This window comes from Belonocnema kinseyi, chromosome 6 (assembly GCF_010883055.1).
Source record: "Belonocnema kinseyi isolate 2016_QV_RU_SX_M_011 chromosome 6, B_treatae_v1, whole genome shotgun sequence".
In the NCBI taxonomy this organism is placed as follows: Eukaryota; Metazoa; Arthropoda; class Insecta; order Hymenoptera; family Cynipidae; genus Belonocnema; species Belonocnema kinseyi.
In genome coordinates, this window is record NC_046662.1 from 16,711,840 (window position 1) to 16,731,198 (window position 19,359).

Sequence of the window (19,359 nt, forward strand, 5' to 3'; positions counted from 1 at the left end):
AAAATTTGAAATTATATCAGGGTGGGCGCTTTAATCGACGAAATAAATTCCCGCTCATTTTCCGGTTTTTTTCCCGGTTCGCAAACATTTTTCACGGTCAATGAAATTTAAAAAATGGAACACTAAAGCTAAAAAAATGTACACTTTAGGTAACAAAAACTGAGCTGCAAATGAAAGCACTCAAAGTGGAACTGTTAAATTTTTAACTTTGAAAATTTAAATTTAAGTTTTTAATTTAAAAATATTGTATTCAAATGCTCAATAATTTACGCGTATAAAATTAAAGGCACTAACATTGTTAGTTAAAATTGAAAAAATTTTAACTGAACACTTCTTAAATTAGAAATTCAATTATTTTCTTTTTAAATAGTTTAAACATCCTTGGAAAATTTCAAAATTTTATTTAACAATCTTGAGAAATCTACAAGTATAAAACAAAATGTAGATTTTCGAAGATTTTTAACACAAAAACTGAATTCTTTTCGAGAATTGTGAAAGGCTTTAAAATAATAAAAAGATTTTCTTAAAATTCATAGGAAAGTTAAAAATAATTTTTCATTTTGAAAAATTATTTTAAGATAATATTTAAAAAGTTTTTCAAAGATTTAAACAAAATTTTCAAAAAAGATTCTAGAAGATTTTAAGAAAACTTTTCAAAATTTGCATGATAATTTTTTATCTTTTTAAAACTTCTAGATATGTCTTAAAATCCCTCAAATATTTTCTACAAATGTTCATTTGTAAATTAAACATCAAAATTGAGAAATTTCACTTACAAATTAAGCATCTTTCAAATACAAAAATTAAAATTGTAATGTTCAAAGTTTAAAAGGTTCTTCGAAATTTTAACGATTCTAGGCTTTCTATGTCAAACAATTTAGTTAAAGATTATTTACTTTTAAATATTTGGTTTCAATTTACTTGTCTTGAATAAAAATTCAAATATTGCTAAATATTCAATAATCAATATATTTTTTTTATTAGAAATCTCAAATTGAATGGGTTAAAAATTGAATATTTTAGAATGAAACAATATTTTAAATGTAATAAAATCCTTCAATTAAGAATATATTGTTATGAAGTTATTTTTAAGTTGAAAATAGTTTATAAACATTCAGTCACACGTTCACATTTGCTTAATAACTAAGACTTTCAAGTTGAAACCGTTTAAGTTTCAACGTTAAAATCTGAAAATTCTGAAATTTCGAACTGATTTAAAATCGTTTCGTCAAATCGTCTTTGTTCACTTTTTATTACTTAAAGTACAGAGAAATTAAAAAAAGACTATTTAATTATTAAATAAAAATGTTTATTATCCAAAATTTTCCAGATCAAAGGCTTTTATTTTTTATTTGTTCAAGTCTTTAAGAAAGCATTTAAAAATTCTTTAAATTAAAAATGTAAGCTTAAAAATAACAATTTTAAATGGAAAATTTTTAAAGTAAAAAAAGTGTTTGAATTGCGCACTGTAAGCTATATAATAGCATAATTGAAAAACATAAAAATTCAACTAATTATTTAAAAACTGTTGAAATCGAACCTGGACAGATTTTTCTTCTAAAAATTTTCAAAATTTCCGGTAAAAAAAATGTACGGTCATTTCCCGGTCCCAAAAAATTCCCGGTTTTCCGGTCCAGCGGCCACCCTGTTATAAGTACAAAAATAAAAGAATAAATTTTTCTTAGTATATTAAATGCAGATACCATATTCCTAAGATTTCAAGTCGAAATATGTTTTATTCGGAAGAAAATAATTGAACATTCATAAAAAAAAATTAGAACTAAGAAAGCTTAATTTTGAACCAAATAATTGAATTTCCAACCGAACAACTGCATTTAACTTTCAATCAAAAGAGACGATTTTTCTAAAAAGGTGACATTTTAGCAAAATAATTGAATTTTTAATCCAAAAGGATGAATGTTTAAAATAAAAGACTAATTTTCAACCCAGAAGGTTTTTTTAGAAAAAAGAAAAAATGTCACTGAAATTTTGGAATTTTCAAGCCGAAAATAATAGTTTTGTACAAAACAGTTGAATCTTTAACTCGAGGACACAAAGTTTCAAGAATAAAGTTAATTTTTAAGACAAAAAGTTAAATATTCTTCCTAATAGATCAATTTTCTATCAAATTGTTAAAATTCCAAGCAAAAAGATGAATTTTCGACAAAAAATTTACCTTTTTACCTTTTTAACTCCAAAATATGAATTCTCTAGAAGAAAGTTAATTTTCAAACAAATAGTTAAATACTCAACCAAAATGCACTAATTTTCCAAACAAAAAAGATGACATTTTTACGAAAAGAGATAAATTTTCAACTTTAAAATATGCATTTTCTACAAGAAAAAAGGTTAAATTTCCAACAAAATACATGAAACTTAAACAAAATGGTTGATTTTGAAACTAAAAATACCAATTTTTAATTAAAAACGGAACAGTTAATTTTTCAGTCACAAAAAATTTATTTGCAACCAAGTAGTTCAAATTTGAACCTGATGGTTTAATTTTAAATCAAAAATTATTATTTCTGCAGAAAGATTTCAATTTTAAATAAAAAACGTTGGAGTTAAACTCAAAAATGAATTGGCAACTGAAAAGGCGAATGTTATATCCAAAAAGATAAATATTCAAACAAACCCATTGAATTTTAGACGAAAAAAGATTACTTTTTAACAAAATAGTTAAATTTTCAATTAAAAAGAATGCACATTAAATTAAAAAAAATTAATTTTCTACAAAAACCTGAACTTTCAATCCAAAAGGATGAATTTTTCATCCTATAACATGAGTCTTAAACAAAACAGTTGAATTTACGAAGAGAAAAAAGATCAATTTTGAACAAAAAAGTTTTTCAGTCATGAAAGAAAAAAATTTCCACCGCATTATTGAATTTCCAAGGTAAAAAATATCATTTTCAACGAATAAGGATTTGTTTTTAAAAAATTGTTAAAATTTGAACAAAATAATAAAACTTTTAAGCAAAAGGTGAATTCTCAACCAAAAATATAATAGTAGACTTTCCAATTAGAAATAATTTTTCATTTAAAAAAAATATACTTTTCTACTAAGACATAAATTTTCATTGAAAAAAGTATGAATTAAAAAAAAAACAAATGTTGAACAAAACAGTTGAATTTTCCAACCAAAAAGTTTAAGTTTCAAATAAAAACAGTTGAATGTTCAAAGCAAAAAAGATGAATTTTCTAGCAAGCAGTTGAATTTTCAACCCGAAAATATGAACTGCCAACAAAACAGGTGATTTTCAACTAAATATTGATCAAAGTCTCAGCCAGACAATAAAATTTGTAACCGAAAAGATGAATTTTCCGCCTAATATATAACAGTAGACTTTTTAATAAAAAAAGAATGAAATTTTAGACAAAATAGCGTGCTTTTTTAAAAAAGAAGAAAGAGTGTGAAATCTGCAGAAATGAAAAAATTACCTCTTGGAAACGATGTTCAAGACGATGAACAATAAACTGGTGTCTTCCTCTAAAGAAAGCGACGGGTCTGTAATCTTCGTTTCTCGCCACAATCCTGACATTTTTCGATTTTCGGTGTGACATGGGGTCACCGGGTCAAAATTTTTCTTGTTAAATATAAGAAGTTTTCGAATTTTTCGTTTCCTGGAACCTCGCAACACTAGCCACTTGCAAAAGATTGCTTCTTGCATAAAGACGTAGGCAAACTGGCAATTTGTCGTGCTTCTTTTGATGTGTGACAGGTGTCACACATAAACAATCCACACCCACACAAATAAACAAATACACTCGATGGCAAACTGGCCGAACCAAGTACTACAATTGTTCTTATCTCCCACACTCAATATTTAATGAATATCCTGAGAATAATTTCTAGCACAAAACAGAAACACGGATTCTTCACAAAACTCGACAGGTTTAATTTGCACTAATCCACAACTTGAATTATTTTTTCACTGGATTTATAGACTGCCACAAGATCTGCAAAATCGTAATATCTAGTGAAAAAATGATCAGAATGAAAGCCACTTATCTTCAGGTGAGATAAGAAAGCCTGATCTTAATCGTTGGGTTTTGGGGAGTTAGAGTCTTCAAGAGTTGGAACGAAAGTCGGACAAAATAACATTTCAAAAAGTATGTTTCTGTGCTAAACAATTTCGATCTTATAGATAAAAAAAGTAATTGAATGATTTAACAGACTGAACAATAATCAACAAAGAAGTTGAATTCTCAACAAAGTAGTTGAATTCTTTACCAAAATAGTTTATTTTTTAACAATAAAGTCAATTTTATACCAAATAGTTTAATTTTTTATCAAATTGAGGAGTTTTTAAGCCAGAAAGATTTACAACAAAATATTTATATTTTTTCACTTTTAACCAAACAGTTATATTTTTTACCAAAATAATTAAATTTTCAACTCAAAAAGATAAATTTTTAACCAAGTAGATTAATTTTTCACCAAAACAGGCGAATTTCTATTATAAAATACATAGATTTTCAAACAAACAGTTGAATTTTCTACCAATCTGTTCAAATTTTAAGCCAAAAAGACGAATTTTCTACGAATCAATCGAATTTTCAACCTGGGAATATGAATTTTCATCAAAAGAGTTAATTTTCGAGCAAAGAGTTTAATTTCCTACCGAAATTGTTTAGTTTTTAACCTAATAGTTGTCTTTCTTTGCCAAACTGTTGAAATTGCAATCCGAAGACGATTTTTTATACAAAACAGTTGAATTTTTAACAAAATAGATGAATTCATAACCAGAACAGACAACATTTCTAAACAATCAATTTCCTTTTCCACCAAAAAATGATGAGATTTCTATCAAAAGCGATGAATTTTCGAGCCACAAATAAGCACTTTTTGGAAAACCAAATAGTTTAATTTTCTACCAATCCATTTAAATTTCAAGTCGAAAGACGAATTTTTTTACAAAATAGTTGCATTTTCAACAATTTAGTTAAATTCTTAGCTAAACAGAGTATTTTTCAACAAAAAAGTAAACTTTCAACCAGAAAAGGCCAATTTTTTGCAAAATAGTTTAATGTTCAACCAAAACAGATTAACTTTCTACTTAACAATTTTTACACTTTTAACTAACAAGATGGAAAAATAACATTTTGAAAAGCATGTTTATGTAATACAAAATTTCGATTTCAATGCTAAAAAATAATAATTGATGAATAATTGAATCGACTGAAGTTGAATTTTGTACTCAACTATTCAGTTTTCTCGCCAAAAAGACGAATTTTCTACTAAACAGTCGCATTTTCAACCTGGGAATATGCATTTTCATTAAAGAGTTAATTTTATACCAAAATTGTTTAATTTGTAACCTAATAGTTGTCTTCTTTGCCAAACTGTTAAAATTGCAAACCAAAGACGAATTTTTTTACATTTTCAACATTTTCAGCATTTTCAACAATTTGGTTAAATTCTGAACTAAAACAGATTATTTTGAAACAAAAAAGTAAATTTTCAACCAAATAGATCAATTTTCTACCAAATTGGGGAGTTTTAAGCCAGAAAGATTTACAACAAAATATTTATATTACTTTAACAAAAAAGTTCACTTTTAACCAAACAGTTGTATTTTTTACCAAAATAGTTAAATTTTCAACTCAAAAAGTTAAATTAAACATACATTTTTAACCAAGAAGATTAATTTTTCACCAAAATCGGCGAATAACAAAAAGTTGAGCTTTCTAATAAACTATTCAATGTTGCAGCCAAAAAGACGATTTTTCTACAAAACAATCGAATTTTCAACCTGGGAATATAAATTTTCATGAAAAGAGTTAATTCTCAAGCTAATAGCTTAATTTTTTACCAAAATTCTTTATTTTTTAACCTAATAGTTATATTCTTTGCTAAACTGTTGAAATTGCAACCCAAAGACGAATTTTTTTACGAAGCAGTTGAATTTTTAACAAAATAGTTTAATTTTCAAGAATTTAGTTAAATTCTTAACCAAAACAGATTATTTTTCAACAAAAAAGTAAATTTTCAACCAAATAGTTCAATTTTTTACCAAATTGAGGAGTTTTCAAGTCAAAAAGACATTTTTTTCTACAAAACAGTTAAGTTTTCAACCCAAAAAGATAAATTCTCAACAAAGAAGATTAATTTTTTACTAAAGAACATGAATTTTCAGAAGATCCATAAGTTTTCAACTAAATAGTTGAATTGTTAACCAATCTGTTTAAATTTCAAGCCAGAAAGGCCAATTTTTTGCAAAGTAGTTTAATTTTCAAACAAAAGTTAGACTCTCAACCAAAACAGATTAATTTTCAACTAAACAGTTACACTTTTACCTAAAAAGATGACAAAATAACGTTTCCAAAATTTTGTTTATGTAATAAACAATTTCGATCTCACTGGTAAAAAATAATAATTGATGAATAATTCAATCGACTAAGCAAAATACAACATTTTCAAGCCAATAAAGTGAAATTTCTGCAAAACAGTTGTATTGTTTAGTAAAATAATTCAATTTTCAACCCAGAAAGATGAATCTTCAACAAGAAGATTAATTTTCTACCAAAAAGGAACATTTCCAAAAAATGAATACATATTCAAACAATTAATTTTTGATAGAAAAAAGAACGAAATGTCCAAAAAATATTAAAATTTTTAACTAAAGTGTTGAATTTTAAACTAAAATGACGAATGTTCAACCAAAATATTAAACTTCGAACAAAGTATGTATTTGATTTTTCAACGATGTTTTAATTTTCAACTAAACAGTTACACTTTTACCTAAAAAAATGACAAGAAAACACTGTGAAAAGTATGCTTATGTAATAAATAATTTTGATTTCTATGATAAAAATAATAATTGACAAATAATTTAACCGACTGAAGTTGAATTCTACACTCAACTATTCGGTTTTCTATCCGAAAAGACGAACTTTCTACTAAACAGTCGAATTTTCAACCTGGTAATATGAATTTTCAACAAAAGGGTTCATTTGGTAGCAAATAGTTTAAATTTCTAACAAATTAATTAAATTTTTAATACAAAAAGATGAGTTTTCAACCAATAAGATTAATTTTCTACTAAAAAAGATGAATGTTTGAAAATTCATGAATTCCCAAATTAGTAGTTGAATTTTTTATCAATATGTTCAAATTTCAAGCCAGAAAGGCCAATTTTTTTGGAAAATAGTTTAATTTTCAACAAAATAGTTACATTCACAAACAAGACAGATTAATTTTCAACTAAACAGTTTTCAGTTTTACCGAAAAACATAAAATTTCTATCAAACCAGATGAATTCTCACAATAAAAGGCAAATCAGAAAAAAAAATTCTGTTGAGTCCTCCACAAAAACGTATTATTTTTCAACCAAACAGCTGCACTTCTAACCACACAAAAATGAATTTTCAAATTTACAATCCAATAAGGTGAACTTTCTAAAAAAATAGTTATATTGTCTACTAAAATAGTTCAGTTTTCAGTCCAAAAAGATGAATTTTCAGCAAGAAGATTAATTTTCAAACAAAACAGTTGCCTTTTTACCAAAAAAGATGACATTTCTACCACAAGACATGAATTTTGAAGTCAAACAGATGAATTTTCTACAAAACGCTTGAATGTTCAACAAAAACGTTAATTTTTAAGCAAACATGAAAATGTTAATTTTAAATCAAACATAGAATTCTTAATTTTGAAGCAAACGTAGGAAAGTGGAATTTTCAGTTAATAATGTGAATTTTCAACAAAATAGTTTAATTTTTAACCAAAGAGATAAATGTTGAACAAAAAAATTAATTTTTAACAAAGTAGTTCATCTTTCAACGAGATTCTTTGATATTTAACCGATAAGGATGAATTATAAACGAAAAAACTTCATACTTAAAAAAAATTTCAATTTTAAATAAACAAACAACTAAATTGAATAAAAAAGACGAATTGTCAACCAAATAGTTTAATCCTCAACCAATGCAAACAGTTGCATTTTCAACTAAAAGAGATGAATTTTTGAACTAAAAAAAACTTCGACGAAAAGTAGTTGAATTTTCTTATTCCAGGATTTTTTCCAGGTTTTCCAGGGCAAAAAAATATATTTTTCCAGACATCTTTCTTTTACAGTCTAGTGAAAATAAAAAAATTTCTGCATGCGATTTTTTTCATACGCCCCCAAAATCTAATTTTATGATTAAAAAAAAAACATTTTTTCTTTAAATTTATTTAATATTTATTAAATGTTTAGAAGCTTCTCATTTATTTAACTTTCGGAACAGTGAAATTACATTTTTTTTAATCCAAATTTTAAGCACTTTTAGTTTTCAGTAAAATAATTAAATTTTCAACAAAATAGTTAAATTTTCAAACAAATTTTGGAAATTTTAACAAGAGAAGATCAATTTTCTACTAAACGATTAACGTTTAAAGAAAATGATTCAATTTAAAACAACAACAGTTAAATTGTCAACGAAATAATTAAATGTTTAAGAAGACAGTTCCATTTTTAACAAAAAACCAAGAATTTTAAATCCAAAAGAACAAATTTTCTGTCCCAATAAACGAATGTTTAACAATATCGTTGAATTTTCGAGCAAAAAGTATAAGTTTTTAACAAATTACTTGAATTTTCAACCAAATAGTTGGATTTTTAACAGAATACTGGAATTTTCTACTACAACAAATAAATTTTCAACCAAATAGTTACATTTTCAGCCTAATTTTCAAGCTTCAAGTTAAGGTATCCATTAACAATTTTTTTCAAATGAACATTATAGTTTCATTTTCAAACAAAAGTTAATTTACAACTAAAAAATTAATCTGTAACCAAGAAACTAAATTTTTGATAGAATGAGCAAACTTTTAAGAAAAAAAAACATTTTTTACAAAACAGTTGAACTTTCCAACTCACATATTAATTCTCTGCCAAAAAGATTTATTTTCAACGAAATAATTTAATTTTCATCCAGAGATGAATTTTCAAATAAAATGATGATTCTTTAAAAAAGAAAAATATAAATTTTCAACAAAAAAGTTAATTTTCAACACAAAAGTTGCAGTGATAACCAAAAAAGAGAAAATTTTAAACAAAAAATTACTTTTTTACCATTAAAGACAAATGTTTATTCAACAAAATTTTTACAAAAAATGTAAAAGTTACATTTTCAAGTAAAAAATTAATTTTTAATAAAAAGAAAGATTATTAAACAAAATAGTTAAATTTTTAACAAAAGAGGTAAACCTTCAAGGAGTAAAATGAATTTTGAACAAAGAGGTTCAACTTTTACCCAAGTAATTGAATTTGCAATTAAAACAAAAATCATCCAAAAATAGAATAGTTGCATTTTTAATTAAAGAAAAGATCAAATTTCTACCAGAAGAGACGAATTTCCAAAAAAATATAGACGAATTTTTAATAAAAGAAGGGAATTTTATACGGAAAAAGATTTTCCAATCAATAGAGAAAAAAATTTGAACCAAATTGTTAAATTTCTAAGCCAAAAAGATGAATCATTTACAAATTTTACAAATTTTCATCCAAATAGTTGAATTTTCTACGAAAATAATAAAACTTTTAACTAAAAAGAAAAATATTTAAAAACACAGTTGAATTTTCCAGCCCAAAACACTAATTTGTTGAAAAATAGTTAGATTTTCACCCAGAAAATATGAATTTTAAACTAAGACGATCAATTCTCAACCAATAATGGAAAAGTTCAACTTTCAGTTAAAAACTTAATTTTTAACCAAATGATTGACAGAAAAAAATGATTAGATTTCAGAAATTTAAAATAAAACTGTTGTTAAAATTGAAAAAAAATGTGAATAAATGAGAAACTTTGAAATACCTTCGATTGTTGCTTCGTAATTTTTACATTGATAAGCTGAAACATCTATTGTTAAAAAGGTGTGTTTTCTACTTTGAAATAAAATAAAAAATTATAAATCAAATGAAAACTACCCAAAAACGGTCCAGCCACTTTTTTCGTTCAGCAGAGTAAAGATAATTTGAAAACCTGTTCTTTAAGGGAATACCAATTCCACGGCTTTTCCAGGTTTTTCGAGGTAAAAAGAATGCAAGGAGTTTTCCAGGTTTTCAAAGCTTTCCAGGATGCTAGTGAACCTGTATTATTTCAATTCACATTCAATAAAAAAAAATTTCAACTATGAAAAAGAAAAACTTCTTGAAACCAGGGAAAAAAAGAATTCTTCACAAAATAAAAGTGTGAAAAAAATGAGAAAAAAGTAACATTTTAAAAAGTATGTTTACCCGACTAATTGGAACTTCGATCTCACTGATAAAGAAAAAGTGATCGATGGAAGATTAAAGCTACATAACGAAAATCTGTTCCTTAAAGAAAAGACCCTCGTTTCGTTAACTGAAACCTTTAAGTCTTCCAAATTTCCTGTACTATCTAAAAATCCATCAAAATTAGAAATAATAAGAGAATCTGGTGAAGAATAAATTAAAGCTGTATTCACTGAATCTGGGACACAAGAAATCACAAATTAAAATCAACGACCGATTGTTTATATCGCGGTTGCAGATCGGAACCGAAAGGAGTTTGCCGAGCTACTGGTGTTTATGTTACGGTTAACAAAAAGAACCGTTCGACTACCACAAAAAAATGGAAACGAGTTGGCGCACTTTCACCAAAGCATTCTTAAGAAAAGTCGAAAGTAGAACAAAGCCTGTTGTCCATATGTGAAACTAGATTAGATCTAATCGAAGAGGAGCGAGTGACTGGTCTGCAAGAACAGACATTGATTAGAACAACACCAGTGTCCTGTTATCAGAGACGGTTCTCGTATTTAGATGCCAATTGTAAAACAATAGGAGTGCCAACTAACAAGTCACGTGTACAGGTGGGTGGAAACCTTAACAAGGTTCAGCGACAGGTGGAGCTTTTGCTTGAATCTTGCTACAGGATATCCCAGATTGTCTGGATATTCTCATTCGAGTCTTTCTAGTATGCAAGCCTGCGAGTCGGATTCATTTGGGTATATAGAAACGTCTAAAAATATAAATAGAAAAGCCATTTGAAAATTCGATTCAAGACAATAATTATTTGTTCTGAATTCAAAACGATTTGTGCTGAGATAAATAGAACGGTTTCACGAATGAATGATTGTATTTCACCGTTTTATCTCAAAAGCTGAATTTTCGATAATCAGAAAATTCCAACCAAACAGTTGTATTTTTAAACAAATAGTTGATTTTACAACATAGAAGGATGAATGTTCAAATATAGGAGATAAATTTTCAACAAGGGTTGGATTCTCAAACCCAAAATATGAATTTTCAATGAAAAATTTAATTTTTAACCAAACAGTTGAATGTTGTGTCAAACTTTTTTAAACCCAAAATATGAATTTTAAGCAATGATAGTAGATTATGTACCTAGGCAGTAAAGTTGAACTTTATACGAGGATGCATAATTGAACGTCCGAGCTCGTTTTCTGGAAAACGGCGTTTGATTGTAACGCATACGCACGCGCGTGGGGTTACGTTAGAAGTCCGAAATCCATTTCGTAGTGAAACTTAGATTTAAAATGAATTCTTCTCATTCTTTTTTTTAACTATTCTTTTTCTTGTCACTCACTTCTTCCCCCTTGCCGTCACTTTACCTGCCACTCGTCGCAGTACAATAAAGTGTTATTTTACTGCCGCTCCGCGGGCAGATAAAGTGCGCCTGTTCTGTCTATTTCAGATAATAGTAGATTATGTACCTAGGCAGTAAAGTTGAACTTTATACGAGGATGCAGAATTTAACGTCCGAGCCCAAGGCGAGGTCGGCCAAACTACATCCGAGTATAAAACAACTTTACTGCTGCGGTGCATACGATACTTTATCTGAAATAGGTAGAATAAGAGCTAGTTTTCTGGAAAATGGCGCTTGATTGTACCGCATACGCACGCGCGTAGGGTGACGTTAGAAGTCCAAAATTGACTTCGCAGTTAAACTTATGTTTGAAATGAATTCTTCTCACTCTCTTCTTTCACTTCTTCCTCCTTGCTATCACTTTACCTGCCGCTCGTCGAAGTAAAATAAAGAGCTATTTTACTGCCGCTCCGCGGGAAGATAAAGTGCGCCTGTTCTGCCTGTTTCAGATAAAAATAATTTTCAACGAAATTATTCAACCTTCTCAATGAAAAATAGAAGTTGTATTTTTTAGAACAAACGATAACTTTTTACCCTTAACCGGATCACCTAAAATTTTCAGTTAAAAAATTGAATTTTCAATTGCGAAGAATTATTTTCGACCAAAAAGGACGAATTTTCAACCAAATACATGAATTATCAACCCAACTGTAGTTTTATCAACTAAAAAATATCAATTTTCAACCTATTATAATATAGTTCAATTTCAAATTAAAAAATAAATTTAATAAAAAAAAACAAATTTCAAACAGAAAAGGGAATAATTAAAAAAAAGTTAAATCTTAAAAAAAAATAAGATGAATTTTTAACATAACTGTTCAACTTTTTCACTGAAAACATGAAAAGTGGAATTTTTAAGAAGAACCGATAAGTTTGTATCACAAAACGGATTATCTAAAATTTTCAGTTCAAAAAATCTTTTTTCGAAAATGGAACTATTTGATAAGAAATTTACATATTTTATTCAGAATTCGTCTATTTTTAGTATAAAATTTAACTGCCTTGTTATATATTTATGTATTTTGTTAAAAATTCAATTTTTTGTGTGAATGTATCTATTTGATTAAAAGTGTACGTATTTTGTTAAAAATTCATATTTTTTAGTCAGAAATTAATCTTTTCGCTAGAAAATTTAACTATTTAGTTCACGGAAAAACATATTTTTGGTAGAAAATTCAACTATTTGCTTAAGAATTTAGATATTTTGTCGACAATTCGTACTTTTTAGTAGAAAATTAATCTTTTCGGATGAAATCTCAACCATTTGGTTTGAAATTTAGATATTTGGTTGAAAAATCGTCTTTTACGGTAAAAAAATATATTTTTGGTAGAAAATGCAACTATATGGTAAAAAATTTACATCTTTTATTGATAATTTATCTTTTTTAGTTGAAAATTCTACTTCACTGATTTCTTCCTCCATGCTGTCACTTTACGTGCTGCTTGTCGCAGTACAATAAAGTGCTATTTTATTGCCTATCCGCGGGCAGATGTATTTTTAACGAAGCAGTTCGACTTTCAACCAAGGGTTTCAACTGTAAAATGATTACTTAAATCAAAAAGCCAAGCTTCAAACTAAAATGATTTTTAAGTCATAAAAGAAAAAAATTGCAACCAAATTGTGGAATTTTTAAGCAGAAAAGGCGAAAATTTTACAAAATGGTTTACTTTTTAACGAAAAAGGACGAAATTTCTGCAAAAAGAGATGAATTTTTAACCAAGCATATTAATTTTCGGCCAAAAGACGAATTTAGAGAAAATGCATGGACTTTAAAGCAATTGTTTAAATTTTCGACTAAAATATTAGAATTTGAGGCAAGAAAATCAATTTTCAAACCAAAGAAATGTATTTTTAACAAAGTAGTTCAACTTTTAACCAAGTATTTAAAGTTTCAACCCCGTAGTAGAATTATCAATCTAAAAAAAATGTTTAAGCCAAAAAGACAAGTTTGCAACCAAGCAAGATTTTTCAGTCAAAAAAGAAAAAAAAATTAACCAAATCGTCCAATTTTCAAGCCAATAAAGCGAAAATTTTGCAAAACAGTTGTATTCTTTAGTAAAATAACTCAATTTTCAACCCAGAATGATGAATTTTCAACAACAAGATTAATTTTCTACCAAAAAGGCACATTTCCAGAAAACGAATAAATTTGCAACCAATTAATTTTCGAAAGAAAAATAAGAATTTTAAACAAAATAATTAAATTCTTAACTAAAGAGGTGAATTTTAGACTAAAATTAAGAAGGTTCAACCAAAAAATAAAACTTCGAAGAAAGTATTTGATTTTTTAACGAAGTACTTTCATTTTCAACTAAAAAGTGAGTTTTCCACACAATTGTGAAATTTTAACTAAAATGACGAATCTTCAACCAAAAATTAAACTTCTAACAAAGTATTTGAATTTTCAGCAAAATAGTGGAATTTTTACCTAAATAGTGAATTTTCAACAAAATAGTGGAATTTTCTAAAAAAAATTTTAACTCTTCAAGTCAAAAATACATTTTTTTTACAATAAATTTGAATTTTCAACAAAAAAGTTAATTTCCCTTCAAATAGTTGAATTTCCTATTAAATTGTCGAGAAAAATGTATTTGTTACAAAGTTGTTAAACTTTTAACCTAAAAATGTAAATTAACAACAACAAATAGTGGAATTTTCAACAAAAATAGTTAGATTTTCAAACAAAAAAGATAATGTTCAACAATATACAGTTGAATTTTTTACTAAATATTGTAATTTTCTACAAAAAATTCGAATTTTCTACAAAAATATTGAATTTTATATCCGAAAATACTAATTTTCAACCAAAAAATTAATTTTTAAACCAGCAGTTGACTTTTCTATGAAAAGAGTCGTATTTTTAACTAAATTATCTACCAAAAGGTTTAATTTTATACCAAAATAGTATGATTAAAAAAAAACAGACGTATTCTCAACAAGAAAGGATGACTTTTTAACAAAATAGTTGATTTCTTAACAAAATCACACACACATTTCATCTCAAATCTATAAAAAATATCCCACTGAGAAAATCACAAAAACTAATATTTGTTTTTACAAAAAAAGTACAAAGATTGAACAAATAAATGAGTATATTTAACAATTTTTATTATCTGTTTAACATTAAAAGCCATATAGTTGCTTCAATAATTGGCAGACTGAGTCTGCTCTTTCCTTAATTATCACTTTATAAATCACTACATTTTCTGCTCTGTTGCTTCCTGTAATAAACACAAACTGAGGAAAACTTGAAAGTGAAAACATTGAACGCGCGTAAACGTTTGTTTCCTGAAGAAATAACACTCATTGTCACTATAAAATACTACACAAGTACAAACTATCATAAATAAAACTAAACTAAATAAAAATAAAGTCTACAGTGATGTTCTAAAATTAAATAATTTACTTTTGTTTTATAATGAATCATATTTAATAACAGACCTAATGAAGAAGGATGACATCGATTAAATTTCACTGACATAATCATTTTTTTTCAACCAAGACCTTTCTGATTCAATGAAGACCTTCTACAAATTTCACAATAAACTGAGTAGGATCTAGGATTCAAAGTCAACAATAAAAACAGGATATGAACTTTTCCCTTCAATACTGATGACTTAAAAACAAAAATGAAATCACTTTCAACAATACATTACCGAATCCGAGTCGAAAGTTAACCACGATCTGGGATCTGGGATCCATGAGTTCATATTTCTTCAACCTCCAGCTAGAAGAAGAATGTTCTACCGATTTAAAAATACAATTGTCTCCCCGAGGATCACAATTTGATTAGTAGAAACTCTTATCAGCCGAGAAGATTTATTGAATACGGTTTCCCTGATTTATAAAACTTGACTGACTTCTCTCCTGTTTTTTTTTATCTATTTACTAGCCAAGTTGAGGTGAAACGTATTAAGAATCAGATACTTTTAAATCACAGATATAATATTTATTAACAGGGATGAGTGTAAACTTAAGTACTCAATCGAGCTCTCTGAGTCGCGAAAGAGGAACGGCAGTGTCTTACTAATCGATTAATGCAACGATTGATGCAACCAACAACTTACCAATTACACGAGAGGATACATCGGCTTGCTTGTCTTCGTCATACGTACTGCGAGCAGACAATAGTTGTCACGTAATCACACACCTTGAAGAAAGAAAAAATATTTATGATATGTATTAAATTTCAGATATGACCAGGTGTTGACATGAATGAATGATAGGATCATTAAAAGTTGACTTAATTGATCACTGATGTCTTCAGCTTGTGAAAAATAATATAAATTTTACAAGGCAGGATCTATTTCAAACTAGGTTTCCAGAAATAGTAAGATATGGCACTTGTAACAAATGGACATTTTTTGTTTTTAAGTTTATAAATACTTTGCAGCGTGAAAAATTCAGTTTCGAAATTCCCTGATTTTTCCTATGCCATTTTTTCATTTTCCCGGACCATTCAGATCCAAAAACATATCAGCATTTTATTCTTGCAATATTTTTAAAATAAGATCTTTTTTATACTAAATAAAACAATATTTCAGAAAAAATTAAAATTTTCAGTTTTATATGTTTATTTTAAACAGAAAAATGATTTTTCTATAATAAAAGATGACTTTTTAAGAAACAAAGATGTTTCAGACACGAAATAAAAAAGTGCACCTAAATTGTTGAACCTTCGAGCAAAAAGACGAATTTTCTGTACAAACATTGTATTTTCACCCTAACAGTATGAATTTCCAGCTAAAAAATTAATTTTCAACAAAATAATTACATTTTCAAACAACAAGATAAACCTTCATTAAAAAAAAAAAACTTTTTAATAAAATAGTTCAAATTGCACACAAGCCTTTGGATTTTTTATTAAAAAAGAACAGTTATTAAGAAAATACTTAAACAGACGAATTATCAAAACAACAAACAAACTTTTAAACAAAATATATGAATTTTCATACAAAAAAAATTTTCGTTTGACTTTTGAACATAAAAATATGAGTTTTAAACAATTGATAAATTGTCTACGTAGATACCTAAAAATTTTAATCCAAAAAAAAGAATTTTCAACAAAACAGATACATTTTTAGCAGGATGAATTTTTAACTAAATTGTTGAAATTTCATCCAAACAGTTGCATTTTTATTCAATTAAGGTGCAATTGCTACTGAAATAGATAAATTTTCAAATTAAAGACAAATTTTCAACAAAGTTGTTGGATTTTTATCCAAAAAATATTTCGGTTTGACTTTTTAACATCAAAATATGAGTTTCAAACAATAAATAAATTTTCTATGAAGTAGCTTGAATTTTCAACGCAAAAAGATGAATTTCCAACAAAACAGTTAAATTATCAACCAAATAGTTGCATTTATAGTTCAGAAAGATAAAATTTATACTAAAACAAATGAATTTTGAAGTCAAAAAATAAATTTTCAAAAAAATAATTGAATTTTCAAACAAAAAGGATGACTTTTTTACAAGATTGCTGAACTTTCATCCAAAATATTGCATTCTTATCCAAGAAAGATACCATTTTTTTATTCAAATAAATCATATTTCCATTTAAAAAGACCAATTTTCAACAACAAAATGGTTGAATTTTCATCGAAAAAAGATTTTAATTTGAGTTTTTAACATCAAAATATGAGGTTTAAACAATAAATAAATTTTCTATGAAGTAGCCTGTATTTTCAACTCAAAAAGTCGAATTTTCAACAAAGCAGTTGAATTTTTAACAAAACAGGATGACTTTTTAACAAAATTATTGAATTTTCAACCAAATAGTGGCATTTTTATTTAAGAAAGATGAAATTTCTACTAAAACAAATGATTATTTAAGTTAAAAAATAAATTTTCAAAAAAAGAATGACTTTTTTCACAAAATTGTTACATTTTTATTCACAATATTGCATTCTTATCCAAGAAAAATGCAATTTTTTAATAAAATAGATCATTTTTCCATTTAAAAAGACAAACTTTCAACAACAAAGTAGTCGAATTTTCAACCAAAAAAGATTTTATTTTGAATTTTCAACATTAAAATATGAGTTTTAAACAATAAATAATTTTTTTATAAAAATATCTGAATTTCCAACGAAAAAAAACGAATTTTCAATAAAGCAGATTCATTTTCGACCAAAAAGGATGAATTTTCAACCACAAAGGATGAACTTTTAACCTAATTGTTGAATTTTTATCCAAACAGTTGCATTTTTATACAAATAACGTGCAATTTATACTAAAATAGGTAAACTTTTTAATTAAAAAGACAAATTTTCAAAAAAATTGTTGAATTTTCATCCAAAAAAGATTTTCGTTTGACTTTCTAACATCAAAATATGAGTTTTAAACAATAAATAATTTTTCTATGAAGTAGCTTGAATTTTCAATTCAAAAAGCCGAATTTTCAACAAAGCAGTTGAATTTTCAACCAAACAGTTGCATTTTTATTTAGGAATGATGAAATTTCTACTAAAACAAATGAATTTTCCAGTCAAAAAATAAATAAATAAATAAAAGAATTGAATTTTCAAACGAAAAGGATGACTTTTTTTACAAAATTGTTGAATTTTCATCCAAAATATTGCATTCTTATAGAAGAAAAATACAATTTTTTATTAAAATAGATCATTTTCCATTTAAAGAGATCAATTTTCAAAAACATAATGGTTGAATTCTCATCCAAAAAAGATTTTAGTTCGAATTTTCAACATTAAAATATAAGTTTAAAACGATAATTAAATTTTCTATGAAGATATCTAAATTTCCAACCGAAAAAGACGAATTTCCAACAAAACCGTTGAATTTTCAACCAAAAAGGAGGATTTTTTAACAAAGTTGTTGGATTTTCATCCAAACAATCGCATTTTTATCCAAGAAAGACGCAACTTTTACTAAAATAAATCAATCTTCAAATTTAAAATAAAATTTTCGAAAAAAATCGTTAAACTTTCTGCTAAAAAATATTTACTTTTCTATAAAAATACTTGAATTTTTTCCCAAAAAGCTGAATTTTCAACAAAACAGGATGAATTTTTAACAAAATTGTTGAATTTTCAGCCAAATATTTGCATTTTTAATTAAGAAAGATGAAATTTCTACTAAAACAAATGAATTTTTAAGTCAAAAAATAAATTTTCAAAAAAAGAATTGAATTTTCATCCAAAAATATTTCAGTTGGCTTTTCAACATCAAAATATAAATTTAAACAAAAAGTAAAGTTTATAAGAAAAATCTGAATTTTCAAACAAAAAGGATGACTTTTTAACAAAATTGTTGAATTTTCATCAAAGAATTGCATTCTTATCCAAGAAAGATGCAATTTCTACTAAAATAGATGAATTTTCATTTAAAAAAAAAAAAGGATTTTGGTTTGATTTAAAAAATCAAAGTATGAATTTTAAACAATAAATTAATTAATTATAAAGATACCTGAATTCACAACTCAAAACGATGAATTATCAACAAAACTGTTGAATTATCAACCAAAAAGGATGACTTTTTAACAAATGTTGAATTATCATCCAAACAATAGCATTTCTAACCAAGAAAGGTGCAATTTTTACTAAAACAGATTAATTTTCAAATTGAAACAACAAAATTAAAAAAAAAAATATTGAATTTTCATCCAAAAAGATTTTAGTTTGACTTTTTAGCATCAACATATGAGTTTTAAACAATAAATAAATTTTCTATGTAGATACTTGAATTTTCAATACAAAGAGATCAATTTTTAACCAATAAGT

The 19,359-nt window shown here is 26.1% G+C and overlaps 1 protein-coding gene across 2 annotated transcripts in view; it reads right to left on the reverse strand.

Annotated features, from left to right (window-relative positions):
* Nucleotides 1-19,359, reverse strand: part of LOC117174307 (kinase D-interacting substrate of 220 kDa) — a 181,324-nt gene that overhangs the window by 155,159 nt on the left and 6,806 nt on the right. The window contains exons 2-3 of one of the 2 annotated variants that reach the window (XM_033363291.1): nucleotides 15,685-15,767; nucleotides 15,274-15,344 (exon numbers count right to left, since the gene is read on the reverse strand). In XM_033363291.1, coding sequence (XP_033219182.1) covers nucleotides 15,274-15,327 — 54 coding nt within the window. In that variant the 5' untranslated portion in view covers nucleotides 15,328-15,344; nucleotides 15,685-15,767. The remainder of the gene's footprint in view (nucleotides 1-15,273; nucleotides 15,345-15,684; nucleotides 15,768-19,359) is intronic. The other variant, XM_033363292.1, reaches the window with a different exon arrangement.